The 16,669-nt window shown below is 35.8% G+C and overlaps 1 protein-coding gene across 1 annotated transcript in view; it reads left to right on the forward strand.

Annotated features, from left to right (window-relative positions):
- The first annotated feature begins 11 nt into the window (after nucleotides 1–11).
- PUS7L (pseudouridine synthase 7 like) overlaps nucleotides 12–16,669 on the forward strand; it is a 28,964-nt gene continuing 12,306 nt past the window's right edge. Inside the window, exons 1-4 of the mRNA XM_035002840.1 lie at nucleotides 12–1,000; nucleotides 3,369–4,285; nucleotides 14,869–15,028; nucleotides 15,498–15,690. Of these exons, the coding sequence (XP_034858731.1) occupies nucleotides 969–1,000; nucleotides 3,369–4,285; nucleotides 14,869–15,028; nucleotides 15,498–15,690 (1,302 nt within the window). The 5' untranslated portion in view covers nucleotides 12–968. The remainder of the gene's footprint in view (nucleotides 1,001–3,368; nucleotides 4,286–14,868; nucleotides 15,029–15,497; nucleotides 15,691–16,669) is intronic.

Below are 16,669 nucleotides of genomic sequence, written 5' to 3' on the forward strand. Positions count from 1 at the left end.
CCCCGCCCCGCCCCGCCCCTCCTCTTTGAGCTTCCAGGCGGCTTCGCAGCGTGAGAAATCCCAGGTCTCGCCTAAGACTCTTCTTTAAGCGTGAGCCTGCCCCTTTAAGTACGCCGCTGTCGGAGGCTAAGTATTTTAGGACTTCCGGACATGCGCACAGCGTTGTGCCCAGGAATTCCTTAAGCTGGACGTGAGGTAGACCGGGTCGGACTTCTTGCAAGATGCGGGGCTTCTGTGGGGGGCAGTGATGAGATTAGCTTTGGGACCCCGGCTTTTTGCCCGCAAGAGGAAGGGGACATGGGCTAGTATCGGCGTTGGGACAGGCGGGGGTAGTGGAGGGAGAAGAAGCAGGTGGAGCCACTGGCCGTGCTAGGGGTACTTCTGATGCACCAGAAGGCAACCCCGCCAGAGACTTTAGTTCTGAGAATTGGTAACAGAAAGCAAATAGGAGTGACTGCAGCCGAGCGTTGGCGTTTGAAGGAAGAGCATGAGGGGAAAACGCTACCTGCTGCGTTTCTAACATCTCCCCAGATCTGCCCTCAACCACCAATTCCCCAACCTTGGGTCAGCCAAACTACCCACTCCTCTCCGCCCCGTACCCTTGTCAAGAAATCTGCTGTGTAGGAATACTGCCTATTTGTGTTTAACTCCACGTGGGCTCCTTGGCTCCGTCCAGCTCAGTTCCGCTCTTTTACTAAGATGCTCGTTGTAATGCCCTGAACATTACGTTCTTCCCAAGGTGTTCTAGCTAACCCAGTAGTAGAATGTCTTCATATTTTCTTCCTTCTACTGGGGAAAGAGTACATCATTATTCTTTACAAGGACAATCCTAAAACTGCTCTTGATCACATTGCTTTCCAACTTTTGGAATTCTTCATCACATTCATCTACTCGGTGCCATCATTCATCTTACTAAAACATCTTTTTGGATTGTGTCATTTTTCTACTCAAACACCTCCAGTAGCTATATGTTGACCACTCAACGGATTCTAAGTTCTTGGTAGGGGCATTCACTGTCTGGCAGTTTGGCTCTAATCCGAGCTGTATTTTCCAGAACTGTACTACAAAACTTTTTCTCCTACTGCTCTTGTATCTGGGCTGTTCAATTTCCCCTAACACATTGTATATTTTGTTTGTATGTACTTACGATATGTCTCTACCTTATTCTATGTCTTGAATCGTTTTGAGGACTTAAATGGCCACTTCTTGTATTACGCTTTCTCTGATTATCATATCATAGGTAAAAGTGATCCCTTTTTTCTTCCTTTTTACTCTTACAGCTCTTATTTTGTAGTAGTTGTTTCATTTATTCATTTATTCAGTCAGTATTGATTGCATGCTTACTCTGTCCTTGACACTGTTTTAAATGTGAGATAATCAGTGAATTGGGCGGACAAGGCACTTGCTCCCATAGAGCTAAGATTCTAGTTGGGAGAGATATACCGTAAATAATAAAATTATTAGATAGAAATACTGTGCAAAAGTTGAGTAGGGTTTGGGGGAAGAGAGTGTCTTGCTGGTTCCTTTACATTATTAGTCAGGGACGACCTCTATGAGAATGTGATTGAGGAATGACTAATTTAATCAGGAAGGGTTAACACAAAGGAATTGAAGAAGGCCAGTGTAGTTGGAGTGTAGTGGGTAATGGGGAAAGGGTACAAGATAATTTTAGAGAATAGATAGAGTCCAGAATCCTAGAAGTCTTTGGAAGCCAGGGTAAGTAATTTGGATTTCATTATCAATGTGATTAGAAGTTTTAAAGAGGATTGTGATATTTAATTTACCTTTCAAATCATCATTCTGGCCATGTGGAGAATGGACAATAGTGGACTAGTTAAGTAGAAGAGATTAGAGGCCTTCACAATGTATAAGAATTTCTAAGATGGGAGTACTAAATGATGGAAGGACAGCAAGAGTAATCAGAGAGCCAGATGCTTAAAGTTGATGTAATTTTTGGTGATGAGAAAGTCAAGGTTATGACCAAGATGGCGTGGAAGTGGGTTGAGGTTGAGATCAAGGAATCGAGGAACAAGTAGATGATGCATATAGATGGACATGGAAGTCATGTTGAGTAGGAAGACATTGAGGGAGGTGTTAAAATCATCAGTGAATGAAGAGGAGTCTTCTGGGGACCAAAGAGAGGATGCCAGCAGATGGTAAAGCCTGATTGCATGAACCTCAAAGGAGTTGGGATTTGGGGCAGGTAGGGGAGAGAGAAATGGTTTGGAGCAGTGGCAAATAAACATATTTACATCCTCCAGGTCCTAAGTTAGGTGGGTGTGAAAGGAAAAATAGCCTTCACTTGAGAGGACTAGAGAAGCAGCAGCGAAGGGAAATAACCAGGTTTCAGTTTGACAAGAAACTGAGGAGACTGTGCAGGAAATTAAGGAATGGAGGAAATAAACATATCCTTATGTAGTCTAGGAAATTAGGTTATAGAGACTTTGCTGTGATTTCTACGTGGCATGATCCGGGGGAAGTTTACTAGATTGGTTCAGATTAGTAGAATACATTGTAGAAATGGGATGAAGGTTCAGATGATGATGAATTACCTAGAGAGTGTGGTTATATGTGAGTAGTATGTGGTCCCTGGGCATTTTGTCTTTCATGTAGCTCTGTTTGGTATGGTAGCCATAGGCTGTGTGAAGAATGAATAAAGGCTTCTTCAGAGGATTATTCTCTTATCTACTGCTTCAAGAAGATCTGAAAAGTTTTTTTCTCTCTGATGCCAGTAGCATGGTTGGAATTTTCCTGTGGGTCAACATCAAAAGTTTGTATCTGTAAAAGTTTATAACTGGGTTGTCAAGAAGGTTTAAGGTTCAGGATTAATTTAAGTTAAATTAATTAATTAAATTAATTAATTAATAAATTGCAGGTTGGTTTTTAGAACTTCATTTATCTATCAATTTGGACTATTTCTTCCTGTCTTCTGGTCCCTTCTCTCATCTCCAACCCCTAATATATAAAAATCTAGCCACAAATTCTCCGGAATTAGCTGGAAATTTTCAGGAATGGGATTTAGACAAATCATTAAGTCCTATGTTCTGGTCTTTTCTTTGTGGGCCTACAAGTGGTATTTTTAAAGTAAACTTGAAACTGATCCATTTTAATCCTGGATAATGGATGGAAGCTTGGAGTGGGTGAAGAGTGAAGTTGCAAATCATCAGTTACACCAGAAAAGATTGCCTGTTAATTCATCTTGGTATAGAAGGGTCAAAATACACATGATATATAGAAATAAATTGCTAACGTTTCTTAAGGGAACTCAGGATTGAAAGGGAGAAAGAAAAATAAGTCCTGCAAATACATTTCTTTTTTGTTATCCATAACTATTCTTTCTGGTAACTGCCTCTCTCTTTCTTTTGTAGGCATTGTTATTTAAGAATGGAAGAGGATACAGATTTTAGAGTCAGGTTTAGTTCTTTGTGTTTCATTACTGATCATGTTGGATTTCATGGCACTATAAAAAGCTCACCAAGTGACTTTGTTGTTATAGAGATCGATGAACAGGGACAGTTAGTTAATAAGGCCACTAATGAATGGATTAGTAAAGTACTACCTGAGCCAAATAATTTTGCCAAAAAAACAAAACTTGATTTTCAGAATTTATCCTTTAAAGAGGGAAGCAACCAAGAAGTCAATATTGTCACTGGGTGCTCTGATGATGACCAAAATCATCAGTCTGCTTCAGAAAAGGAAGATACTATCAATGATGGAACTTCCAAAGGTGAAGAAAAAGTTGATGTTTTAAGCAACTTGTTAGATGAAAAAACTAACGAATTACTGAATCACTTTGCCTGTGATATAAAAGAGAAGTGGAATTCTAAAACTGAGCTAATTGGATCATCTCCTGAATTCTCATTAGGCAGAATCCTTGACAAAAACCAGAGGGCTATTTTGCATAGTGCTGTTAGGCAGAAATTCCCCTTTTTAATAACCGTTGGTAAAAACAGTGAGATTGTTGTAAAACCAAATCTTGAGTATAAGGAACTCTGTCACTTGGTATCTGAAGAAGAAGCATTTGACTTTTTTAAATATTTGGATGCAAAGAAAGAAAATTCAAAATTTACCTTTAAACCTGACACAAACAAAGACCACAGAAAAGCTGTCCACCATTTTGTCAACAAAAAGTTTGGAAACCTTGTGGAAACCAAATCTTTCCCTGAACTCAGTTACAATGCCGGTAATCCAAATGTAGCGATAACAGTAAGATTTCGGGAAAAAACACACAAACACAGGAAAAGGTCTCTTTTTGAATGCCGGGATCAAAAAGTTATATACACAGGTAATGTAATAAATCATTACCATTTTCGTTGATAAAGTTAGTTAAAATTGTGTGAAAGATGAATAATTTCAAATGAATTAAGTAGACTTAACCAGAGGGATGTCGGAAAAAATATTTGGGTCTAGTTTTCAGTGGAAGCTAAGGCCTTTCAAATTACACTAATTTTACGAATTAACCTTATTAATCAAAGTATGGTAACACAGTGCTTATAGTTAACATAGTCACAAATGTATAAAGTTGAAGGAGTTATTTTGTGTTTAATAAGTTTTATTGGAGATAAATCTTGATTTCATATTTTTGAAGTTATTTTAATTAAAATTAAGTACTCAGACAAGTATAATATGTCTGCTTTGCTTGGGAAAGTGAAGAGAACACCTTGTTTTCTAAACAATTGAACTTCAGTACCCGAGGTAAAGAGCCTCCTTACAAGGAGCTCCCTCTTTGTTCAGTTACTCTTTTAGAGAGGAGGTTCTCAAACTTTAACATGCATTAAAAGTCGCCAAAAGGGCTTATTAAACAGATTTCTGAGCCCTATTGTCAGAGTTTCTGATTTAGAAGGTTTGGGGCAGGGCTTTCAGAAATTCCCAGGTGGTGCTTTTTCTACTTGGTCTGGGGACCACATTTTGAAAATCACTGTTTTAGCAGATATATTCAATTCCTAGGCCTGGATGGAACTTATGAAATCTTATTCTACAAGTTTGGCTGACCAGGTTTAATTGGCCTACATCCTACATGAAGGACGGGAAGTATTTCCCATGGTCTTGTTTTATAGATACAGCAAAGTTTTTTTTTTTTTTCCTGGTTAAACACATTGTTTTATTTATTTTTAAGTTTTTATTTTAATCACCCAGTACTCATCATGACAAGTGCTCTCCTTAATCCCCATCATCTATTTCACCCATCCCCCACCAACCTCCCCTCTGGTAACCAGCAGTTTGTTCTCTATAGTTAAGAGTGTTTCTTCGTTTGTCTCTCTCTTCCCCACCGCCTTTGCTCATTTATTTCTTAAATTACACATATGAGTGAAATCATATGGTATGTGACTTTCTCTGACTGGCTTATTTCACTTAGCATTACTCTAACACCATCCATGTCACTGCAAATGGCAAGATTTCATTCTTTTTTGTGGCTGAGTAATATTCCATTGTATGTCTATGCAACCTCTTCTTTATCCATTCATCAGTCCATCAATGGACACTTGTGTTGCTTCCATATCTTGGCTATTGTAAATAATGCAGCTATATATAAATGTGGGGGTGCATGTATCCCTTTGAATTATTTTTCTATTCTTTGGGTAAATACCCAGTAGTGAGATTGCTGGATCATAGGGTAGTTTTATTCTTAACTCTTTGAGGAAACTCCATACTGTTTTCCATAGTGGCTACTCCAACAGTGCAAGAGGGTTGCTTTTTCTCCACATCCTTGCCAACACCTGTTGTTTCTTGTGTTGTTGACTTTAGCTAATCTGACAGGTATGAGGTGATATCTCATTGTAGTTTTGATTTGCATTTCCCTGATGATAAGTGATGGTGAACATTTTTCATCTTTTCATGTGTCTGTTGGCCAGCTGGCTGTTGTTGCCATCATCGTCGTCGTCGTCTTCTTTTCTTTTCTTTTTGTTTGATAGACTCCACAGAGCTTGAACTCATGACCCTGAGACCAAGACCAGGAGCTGAGATCAAGAGTTGGTTGCTTAACTGACTGAGCAACCCAGGCACACATCTGTTTGTCTTCTTTGGAGAAATGTCTGTTTGTGTGTCTTCTGCACATTGATAAATTTATTTGTTTTATTATTTGTTTTCTAGGTGTTGAGTTGTATCAGTTCTTTATATATTTTGGATACTAAACCTTTATCAGATATGTCATTTGCAACTATCTTCTCCCATTCAATGGGTTGCCTTTTAGTTTTGTTGATTGTGTTTTCTTTGCTGTGCAGAAGATTTTTATTCTAATGTGGTGCCAGTAGTTTATTTTTGCTTTTGTTTCCCTTACCTCAGGGGACCTCTCTAGAAAAAAAGTTGCTACAGTTGATGTCAGAGAAATTATCGCCTATGCTCTTTCCTAGGATTTTTATGGTTTCAGGTCTCACATTTAGGTTTTTCATCCATTTTGAATTTATTTTTGTATATGGTGTAAGAAAGTGGTCCAGTTTCATTCTTTTGCATGTAGCTCTCCAGTTTTCCCAACAGTACTTGTTGAAGAGACTGTCTTTTCCCCATTGGATATTCTTTCCTGCTTTTTTGAAGATTAATTGACCATATAATTGTGGGTTCATTTCTGGGTTTTCTATTCCATTCCATTGACGTATGTGTCTATTTTTGTGTCAGTTCCATACTGTTTTGATTCCTACAGCTTTGTAATATAACTTGAAGTCTGGAATTGTGATGCCTCCAGTTTTTTGTTTTGTTTTGTTTTTTTTAAGATTGCTTTGGCTATTCAGGGTCTTTTGTGGTTCCATAAAAATTTTAGGATTAGTTCTGTGAAAAATGCTGTTGATATTTTGATAGGGATTTCATTAAATGTGCAGATTGCTTTGGGTAGAATAGACATTTTAACAATGTTTGTTCTTATAATCCATGAGCACAGATAGTCTTTCCATTTCATGTCATCTTCAATTTCTTTCATCAGTGTTTTATAGTTTTCAGAATACAGGTCTTTCACCTCTTTGGTTAGGTTTATTCATAGGTATCTTATTATTTTTAGTGCAATTGTAAATGGGATTGTTTTCTTAATTTCTCTTTCTACTGCTTCATTATTGGTGCATAGGGATGCCACAGATTTCTGTGCGTTGATTTTGTATCCTGTGACTTTAATGAATCTGTTTATGAGTTCTAGCAAGTTTTTGGTGGAGTCTTTCAGGTTTTCTATATATATTATCATGTCATCTGCAAAGAATGAAAGTTTTACTTCTTCCTTACCAGTTTGGATGCCTTTTTTTTCTTTTTGTTGTTTGATTGCTGTCGCTAGGACTTCCAGTACTATGTTGAGTAAAAGTGGTAAGAGTGGACATCCTTGTCTCATTCCTGACCTTAGGGGAAAGGCTGTCAGTTCTTTCCCATTAAGAATGATGTTAGCTGTGGGTTTTTCATATATGGCCTTTTTTATGTTGAAGTATGTTCCCTCTAAACCTACTTTGTTGAGGATTTTTATCATGAATGGATGTTGTACTTTGTCAAATGCTTTTTCTGTGCCTCTTAAAATGATCATATGGTTCATATCCATTTTCTTATTGATGTGATGTATTACTTTGATTGGTTTGTGAATATTGAACCATGCTTGCAACTCACGAATAAATCCCACTTGATTGTGGTGAATGTTTTTTTTTTAATGAATGTTTTTGGATTTGGTTTGCTAGGATATTGTTGAGGATTTTGGCACCTATGTTCATCAGAAATATTGGCCTTATATAGGAAAGCTTTTAGGATGAAAGCAGCAGCCCAAATGTGCACAGATTGCATGTGGCATAGAAACAGGATTGTACTGTGTAGGGACTCTGTGGTATAAATGAAGAGATTAGACCTTGAATCTATGTGGGTTTCATTTTATATTATGACTTCAGTTCATATAAAGATTTATGAACTTTTAAATCTCTTTAAGGCTTAGTTTCTGGGGCGCCTTGGTGGCTCAATCGGTTGAACGGCTGCCTTGGGCTCAGGTTGTGATCCTGGGATCCTGGGATCCCTGCTCAGCAGGGAGCCTGCTTCTCCGTCCCCCTCTGCCTGCCGCTCTGCCTACATGTGCTCTTTGTCTCTCTGTCAAATAAATAAATAAAATCTTTAAAAAAATAAAAGACTTAGTTTCCACAAATGTAAAGCTGGAAAAAAATAATACCATGGGCAAATTACTTAGCAATTTGTAACTTTTGGTTGTACTTTAAAAAATGGGGTAATAGTAAAGCCTAATTCACAATGATATTCTAATGATTGAATGAAATAATTAATGAAAATTTTAATATATAATAGTTATTCAAATGTTGGTGTCTTCTCTCCTGAAAATTTCTGTCTGGTATGTGACTTGCCTTATATGAAAGAGCTGCTAGTACAGCTCTTGACACATGAGGCATGCAGTTAATGGTAACAGATAAATCTATTGTGAAGGAAAAACAAAAGTAGCTTTAAATGTGGAAGGGAGAATTGCCGGTAAGTTATTTAAGCAGTTACAGGTTTTATACTACTTGAAATTCTAACAGTATTAATTTGAATTACTGAACTACAAATTGTGGAAACTTTTTATGTATTAGTTTAAATTAGTTTTACAAAAACTATGAATAATTGGAGGGATTTATTAAGGGGAGGAATTGATGGTTCACCAGAGAATCGTATGGAGATATTGGGATATCTACAAGTCCGAGAACAAAGAAAAAGTCCAAGGTAAAGTATGCCTAGCCCAGATTTTGCACAGGCCAACCTTTTGTAAGAACAAAAATAACTCATATAAAAAAAAATTCTTAATAAATAGGCCTATCTAAAAAGTAGCCATTGCCCCAAGGTGTCAAGATTATTTTAATACAGCAAGAGATATGAAACAAAACATGTAATAATGATGATGAGAACAGACATGCAGACAATGAAAATTTTTTAAATTAAATTTGTTATACATTATCTTGGTAGTAAAAAAATAAAAATGAATATCCTAGTGTAAACAAAACTATTTTACCTCTCAGTTTGTACCGTTTCAGTGTTTTAAATGTTAAATGCAAATAAAAACCCTTAAGTGGTCACATAGAAAATAAAAAAATAAAAAGAACACTTAAAAAAACTTTTTCTTTTTATTGTTATAAAATATACATAACAGAATTTACCATTTTAACCACTCTTAAATGTACAGCTCAGTGGCATTAAGTATGTTCCCATTGTTGTACATCCATTACCATCATCCATCTCCAGAACTTTTTTATCTTCCCAAACTGAAACTGTATACCCATTAAATAATAACTCTCGCCTTTCCCCTCTCCCCCCAGCCATGGCAGCCACCATCCTGCTTTCTGTCTCTATAAATTTGACTACTCTAGTTATCTCATGTAAGTGGAATCATAAAATACTTGCCAGTTTGTGATTGGCACCTATCACTTAACTGAAAATCTTTTTCATCTGTGTTATACATGTCTTAGAATTACCTTCCTTTAAAGGCTGAATAATATTGTATGTATGTATACCTCTTTTTTTTATTCACTCATCTACCAATGGACATGGGTTGTTTCTAACTTTTGGCTGTTGTGAATAATGCTGCCATGAACGTGGCTGTAAAAATACCTGTTCAACTCCCTGTTTTCAGTTCTGTGAGTATATACCCAGAAGTGAAATTGCTGGGTCATATGGTAACATATATTTAATTTTTTGAGACAGCACCATAACCATTTTCCTAGAATACTTTTTTTGCAGGAGAAATTATATGAAAGATTTAAGCATCCAATGAAATTTTTATTTTAAGAATTCCATTTTCTAGCTCTAGAAGTTTCATTAGGTTCTTTCTTAGGTCTTCAACTTATATTCATTTTTTCCTATAATCTTTGAGCCTGTTTTTAATAGATATTTAAGAAATGTTTGTCTGCTAATTCTATCACTCATTCCTGGATGTGTTTCTAGTGAATGACTTTTATTTGGGTTATTGGTCATATTTTCCTGCTTCTTTGCATGTTTAGTAATATTTTTGGGGGGGTCAAACTTTGTGAATGTTACCTTGTTGAGAGTTTGGATTATATTGTCTCCATTTAAAGAGTGTTGAACTTCGTTTTAACAGGAAGGAAGTAATTTGTAGATCTATTTGAGGCTTCATTTTGAATTTTATTAAGGGAGGGCCAGAGTAGGCTTTACTCTAGAAGTGTCATATAGTTCTACTATTATAGTATGATCCTTCTGTGGTTTCTCCTGCATGTCCTTGATATTTAATTAGATCTCTCCTCCAGTTTTCTCCCAGTTTAAATAAAGAGTGTATAGCACTTGTCCTATGTGTGTTTGAACATTGTAAGGTGTGTGAAAAGCAGAGTTGTCTCTTCGTGTTGTAGTCCTTCTTAGCCTTCATATTAAGAGAAATTGTATTTGAGGATTCTAATTTGATATGTACTCAAGCAGCCTTGTCTATATCTAGACCTGATTTAGATGAAAAATGTTAGAATTTGAGCTGTTTTTATGGTGTGAGTTTTGGGGGCCTCAGGAAGGAATGAGTGTATTTTGAATTTGGGGTGTATGTAGTGGGACTAATAGTCTTAGAGCCAGAAGATGGGTACTTGTTCTCAACCCCAAGAAGATTCTCGGTGCTCTTCTCCTGGTGTTCACACAAATGCCTTTTGTGGCCAGTGGAATATGGCAGAAGTGATGGTGTATGAGTTCTAAGGCTAGATCATAAAAAGTGTTCTACTTTTTGCCTGTTTCTTGGATTGCTCGCTGTGAGGGTATCCAGGCATCACACTGGAGAATTGAGGCCTCTAGCCAGTAACCAGCACCGATTTGTCAGCCATGGGAGGGAGTCCCCTTGGAAATAGATCCTCCAGCTCCTGTCAGGCTTTTTAATAACTATAGCCCCAGCCACATCTAACTGCAACCTCAAGGGAGAGCCTGAGCTCAAACCACCAAACCACAGTGCTCTTGAATTCCTGACCCACAGGTACTATGAGAGATAAGTGAACATTGTAAGCCACTAAGGTCTGGGGTGACTTGTTACGCAATATTATATAAGTAGTATATAGTAATTAATCCTAGGCATGTGCAGATCACTAATAAGCAAATACCTCAAGAGATCACCTATGTAGATTTCTGGAACTCTCTGTGCATACACAGCTTCCTCTTATCTAGAACTCTGCCTTGTGAGTTCCAGCTTACTCAGCCTTCCTGAACTCTAACCTCTAACCCTTTTAATTCAGCATAACCGCTTTGTTCTACCTGGATTCCTCTAGAAAGTATCTATCTCTAGGCAAAAAAACCACAGTATTTTAGGCTCACTTCTTTTGTTTTCCTTTTCTTTTTGAATCACAGTTCTGTGCTGCCTGTTTCTCTAGTGTCTGAAAACAGGTATTTCCTATGTTTTGTCTAGCTTTCTATCTATTTATCATGGAAGATCATATCTAGTACCAATTATTCTAACATGGCTAGAAGTGGAAATTGAATTTTAAAATTTAGCATAGTTGATTTTCTTTTTAAGCACTTCACTTTTTCCAAGTAATCAAGAAAATGTTATAAATCTTATAAATTAAAAGTATAAATTTGGTGGCCTTTAAGTTTTCCTGCGTGTTCCCATATTATTTACTAACTTAGTGAGATTTCAATGTAAAAAGACAAATATAAATCAGTTAGACATTTATAATTAGAATTAGGTACATCTCATTCTCTTAAACATTCCAAGTATATAAGATAGAGATTCATTAACACAAATACTGAAATCATGGATTTGATTCTCCTAAATACTCGTATTTAAGTTCTAAATCATCACAAATGAAAAAAAAATGCTTATGCACTAAGGCTGACCAGCAACAAATGATATAATTTCAGACAATCTGGAGGTTCCTTCCTACATGCTGAGCTTGCTTAACAACTAGTGAGTGACATGCCCAGATTGTCAGCGACAGATTTGACATATCAAATTCCACTTATCAAACACATGAACTTTACAACTTTTATGGATTGGTTTCTTGGCCGCCTTCTATGTAGAACAGTTTCCTGGTCTACTTTGAAAAGTTTGTAACACCTAGCCAGCCCACTGCAACAGTTGACCAAATTTTGCATTTCTTTTACTCTTAAGATATCTTAGTGACTTCTGTCTAGTTCCACAGATTTGATATATTTGAGGGACTACCTATATTTTTTCACGTTATTCTTAATTGACTCTCAAAAGTTTTGGTTCTAGGACACCTGAAGAGTATAGCTCTTATAAGTTATTATAGACCCCAAACAACTTTTATTTGTGTGGTTATTACCTATTGATATCTAACCTATTAAAACAGAGAAATTGTTGAACCACCATGTTGTATATGTGAAACTAAGGTAATATTGTGTGTCAGCTATACTTCAATTACAAAAACCCCAGAAAATCCAAAAATACGAATTTGTTTAAGGTAACCTATTACTATTAACATGAAAACAATTTTTAATGAAAAATAACCATATTTTTCAACTAAAAATTAGTAACAAGAGGCATTGTTTTATAGTTCTGCAAATCTTTCTAATATCTGACTTAATAAAAGTCAGCTTGATTCTCATATCTGTCCTTGCATTCAATCTTTTGGAATTTCTTGTTTTGATCGAATCAAAGGAACAAAACTCAGCTTCACACAGGTATATAGTTGGAAAAGGGAGAACATTATAGGCCCCATAAAATAATAGAGTCCCACAAATCCTACAAATATTGAAATATTTGATATTTTGATCTTATTGCTTTGGCTGTTTGCCATACTTCTTTTCATTCTTTAAACACCCAGAACAGCAACATTTCCTCAGATTCTTTTCAGCCTCCTAAGACTGAATGCTTCCAAGGCAGGGATCATTTTTGTTTTATTGACCATTATATCCTTAGCCCAGCACATCTTCTGAAATCATTTTATTTAAACTTTGTAATTAAATCCTATCATGACAAAAGCTGATATTTTGAGGTTGTAATTTCTCTACATTTTAAATATGGGCTTTTAATTTCATTTTATTTGAAACAAGTGATGTAAACAGCTGTCCTGGAATCAGAGTTTTATATTAGAATCTATTTGGTTAAGATACCCTGAAAGTGTAAAGAACAAATTGTGATTTAGCACACAGAATTAGCTTGTATGATTCTCTCCTTTCTTGTACCTCTTTTATCAGTTCTTTAAGAATAACAGAGGTCATAATACATTTAACTTATCACTGCTGCAGTAGAAAATTTCGAGAAATCTGGGGAGCTGTATGGATAGTACAAAAATAACAGCCTTAGTGGTAAAAATAAATCTAGAAAGTAATGGATAGTGCTTGAATGTTCTTCAGAAATTATAGCTGTTTGTTTATACTTTAACAATTCTTAAACATAGTAAAAAATATTTTTCTTGTAAAAATTCAAACATTGAAAATATACAACATTGCATTATAGATTTTAACACTTTTCACATAAATTATATGCACTGTGTATATTTTTGAAACCTGCTGTTATCATGTTTCTAGAAGTTATTCATATGAAGATATAAATATATAGATCTTCCCCAATCTTTTTTTTTTTTTAAAGATTTTATTTATTTATTTGAGAGAGAGAGAATGAGAGGCAGAGAGCACGAGAGGGAAGAGGGTCAGAGGGAGAAGCAGACCCCCGCTGAGCAGGGAGCCCGATGTGGGACTCGATCCTGGGACTCCAGGATCATGACCTGAGCCGAAGGCAGTCGCTTAACCAACTGAGCCACCCAGGCGCCCGATCTTCCCCAATCTTTTAAACAACTGTATGATATTCTAAAATGTGGTTATTATAAGCACTTGTTTAGCTATTTTATATATTCATAGATGGATAGATAGATACATATATACATTTCCCATCCTTCTACTTCCTGAATCAACGTTTATGTTTAACGTTCATTTTTCTTAGAGTATTCACTATTCGGGGAGACCCTTGTAGCTGCGGATGACAATTATAGCAGTTGAACAAAATATAAATTATTCTGCAAAAAACCCTGAATTTCCTTTTCATGATTAGAGGGAAAAGGGCAGTAGTTTGATGTATCTTATATGTAAACATTGTGAACTGTGGGTTGCGGTATTTTGTTATTATCAGTGCTGGCTGGTTTATAGGCCAGCATATTGGGGAACTTCTTTGGTGGTAGTTGTTACTGGGCTTGTTCCTTCTCCCTACCTTCCCAATCTCACTCCCACCCTGTCATCTAGTAGACATTTTAAACATCTACCACAAAGCAAGTGCCGTTTTATCTGTTGGTTTGCTGGCTTGGAACTCCCAGTTTATGGGGTGGGCAAACATAAAGAGAAATTATAATGCATAGTGGCAAGTGTCATGATATTGATAATGACAACTTGTGGAGACATGCAATTTTGTGTAATCAGCACCTTGTGGAGTTTATGTATTCATTCAACAATTATTTGAATAGTTAGTGTGTGTTAGACTGTGGGTATAACAGTTGAGAAAACAAACATGATCCCTGCTTTAGGAGCATTCAGTCTTGGGAACCTGGGAAGAACTTAAGGGAGAACTGCTGCTACTGTTGGATCATGAAAAATAAATACAAGTGTGGCAAGTAAAATGGAAGGAACACATTTTAAACAGAGGATTCAAATGTGAGAAACTACAAAGCTGTGGAAGGCTCTAGTCCATCCACGGATTCTGAGGCATTCTCTGTGTCATACAGGATATTCGTGCGGAGACTGAAAAGGGAGACTGGGGTCAGATATAAATGCCAAAGTAAGAGATTTAGATGTTTTTTCTATAAGCCTTTCCTGAGCCAATTAGCATTTTTCAAATGACTGCTGAAATCTAAGACACTGATTTTATATCTTGTTAAAAAATACTTATATTAAAAATTTGATTCATTATATTAATCTATTAGTCTACTAAGAATGTAGTTGATGTATCATAGCTGTGTGTGTGTGTATGTGTGTGTGTAATCTGGGATTTTTGTTTGTTTGTTTCAGCTTTTACCCTACGAAAAGAAAATCTGGAAATGTTTGAAGCACTTGGTTTTTTAGCTATCAAACTTGGTGTGATTCCTTCAGATTTTAGTTATGCAGGCCTAAAAGACAAGAAAGCCATCACCTATCAAGCAATGGTTGTTAGAAAAGTGACTCCAGAGAGGTAATAAAACATTACTTTATAAGATAGAACTTTACTTTCTTATTGCATCAAATAAATAAATGTGAGATTAAAAACTTAGAACACTAGGAGCATATTAACCTCCCTATCAATAGTAATTAATTGATTAAAAGCTTATTGAGCAGCACATCCTGCCTTAATAATCTGATTATCTTCTAAATAGTGTTATGTCTTAAATTTACACTGAAAATGTAGGTAGTTTTAAGACAAACTTTGAGAAGTGGCAGATTTTAAATGATTGAATTATTTCAGGTCATAAAGTAACTCTGTTAATATAATCCTATAGTAATGGGGTTTTTTAGTGCACATTTGTTGAAATAGCATTACCTTTTGAATTCCAAAAAATTTTTTAGTGTTCTGATATAAGTGGTTGTCTGGCAGCTGTCATTTAAACCTTATATTAATTTTTAAATGTAAGATTTAATGAGTCTATATGATTTATCATTTATAGGTTGAAAAATATTGAAAAAGAAATCGAAAAGAAAAGAATGAATGTGTTTAATATTCGATCTGTAGATGATTCCCTTAGACTCGGTCAGCTCAAGGGAAATCACTTTGATATTACCATCAGAAATTTAAGAAACCAAATAAATGATTCTTCAAACCTGAGAGAGAGAATTTTGGAGGCAATAGAAAATGTTAAGGTAAGAAAACTTAATTTTAAAATAGTGTTACAGGAAAATCTTTATAGGCCTTCTCTTTACGCTGAGGCAAGAAGGGAAACTTCTTCTTCTTTTGTACCTTTTCTTTTTATGTGCATATGTCATTATTTAAAAAAATGATAATTAGGACAACTTGTTTTATTTTTAATTTTCTTAGTACATTTTTTTTGTATTAAAAAAAACCTTTAATGTAATTTTAAAAATATATAGAGTTACCCGGAGGGGGGGGGGGGGCTATCTGCATCAGAAGAGAGGTGTTTTTTGTTGTTGTTTGTATGTTTGTTTTTTTAGCACATGCCATATAGAATAGTATTTTAGGCAAAGGGATTAATTTTGGAAATTTTGTTCAGTACTTTTTTCAGGAAATCTTTGGTAAATAGTTACATTACTTATCAGAATTATGCATAATCTTTTTTTTCTTTTCAATCTAATTGTGAATTTTTTTCAATGGATACAAATGGTAAATCATACACATTTTATTCTGTCTTACAATAAATACTGTTTAACATAAATATATAAGTGATATTTCCCAGGCATCTAAATGTGCCATAGCCTTCAGTCTGATCATCCAGACTGTGGGTTAGCAAGCTTTTCCTGTAAAGAGCCAGATGATAAATATTTTTGGCTTTGTAGGCATATGGTTTCTGATGAAGCCACTCTACTGCCCTTGTGTGGAGGCAGCCATAGACCATATATAAACGAATGAGCATGACTGTGTTCCAGTAAAACTTTATTTACAAAAATAAGCGTCGGCCACATTTGACTTGTGGGCCATTAGTAATTTGACAACCCCTGATCTAGACCAGTAATCCTCAACCTGGGATGCTTCTTGGCAATCTCAGTAGTCAATCCCTACCCCCGAACCAATTAAATAAGAACATTTGGGGATGCAGCTTTTGTTATTAGTATTTTTTTTAAAACTCCCTAAGTGATTTTACTCTACAGCTAACACTGAGAAACA

Source organism: Mirounga leonina, unplaced genomic scaffold (assembly GCF_011800145.1).
Source record: "Mirounga leonina isolate KUSES-001 unplaced genomic scaffold, KU_Mleo_1.0 Mir_126, whole genome shotgun sequence".
Taxonomy (NCBI): Eukaryota; Metazoa; Chordata; class Mammalia; order Carnivora; family Phocidae; genus Mirounga; species Mirounga leonina.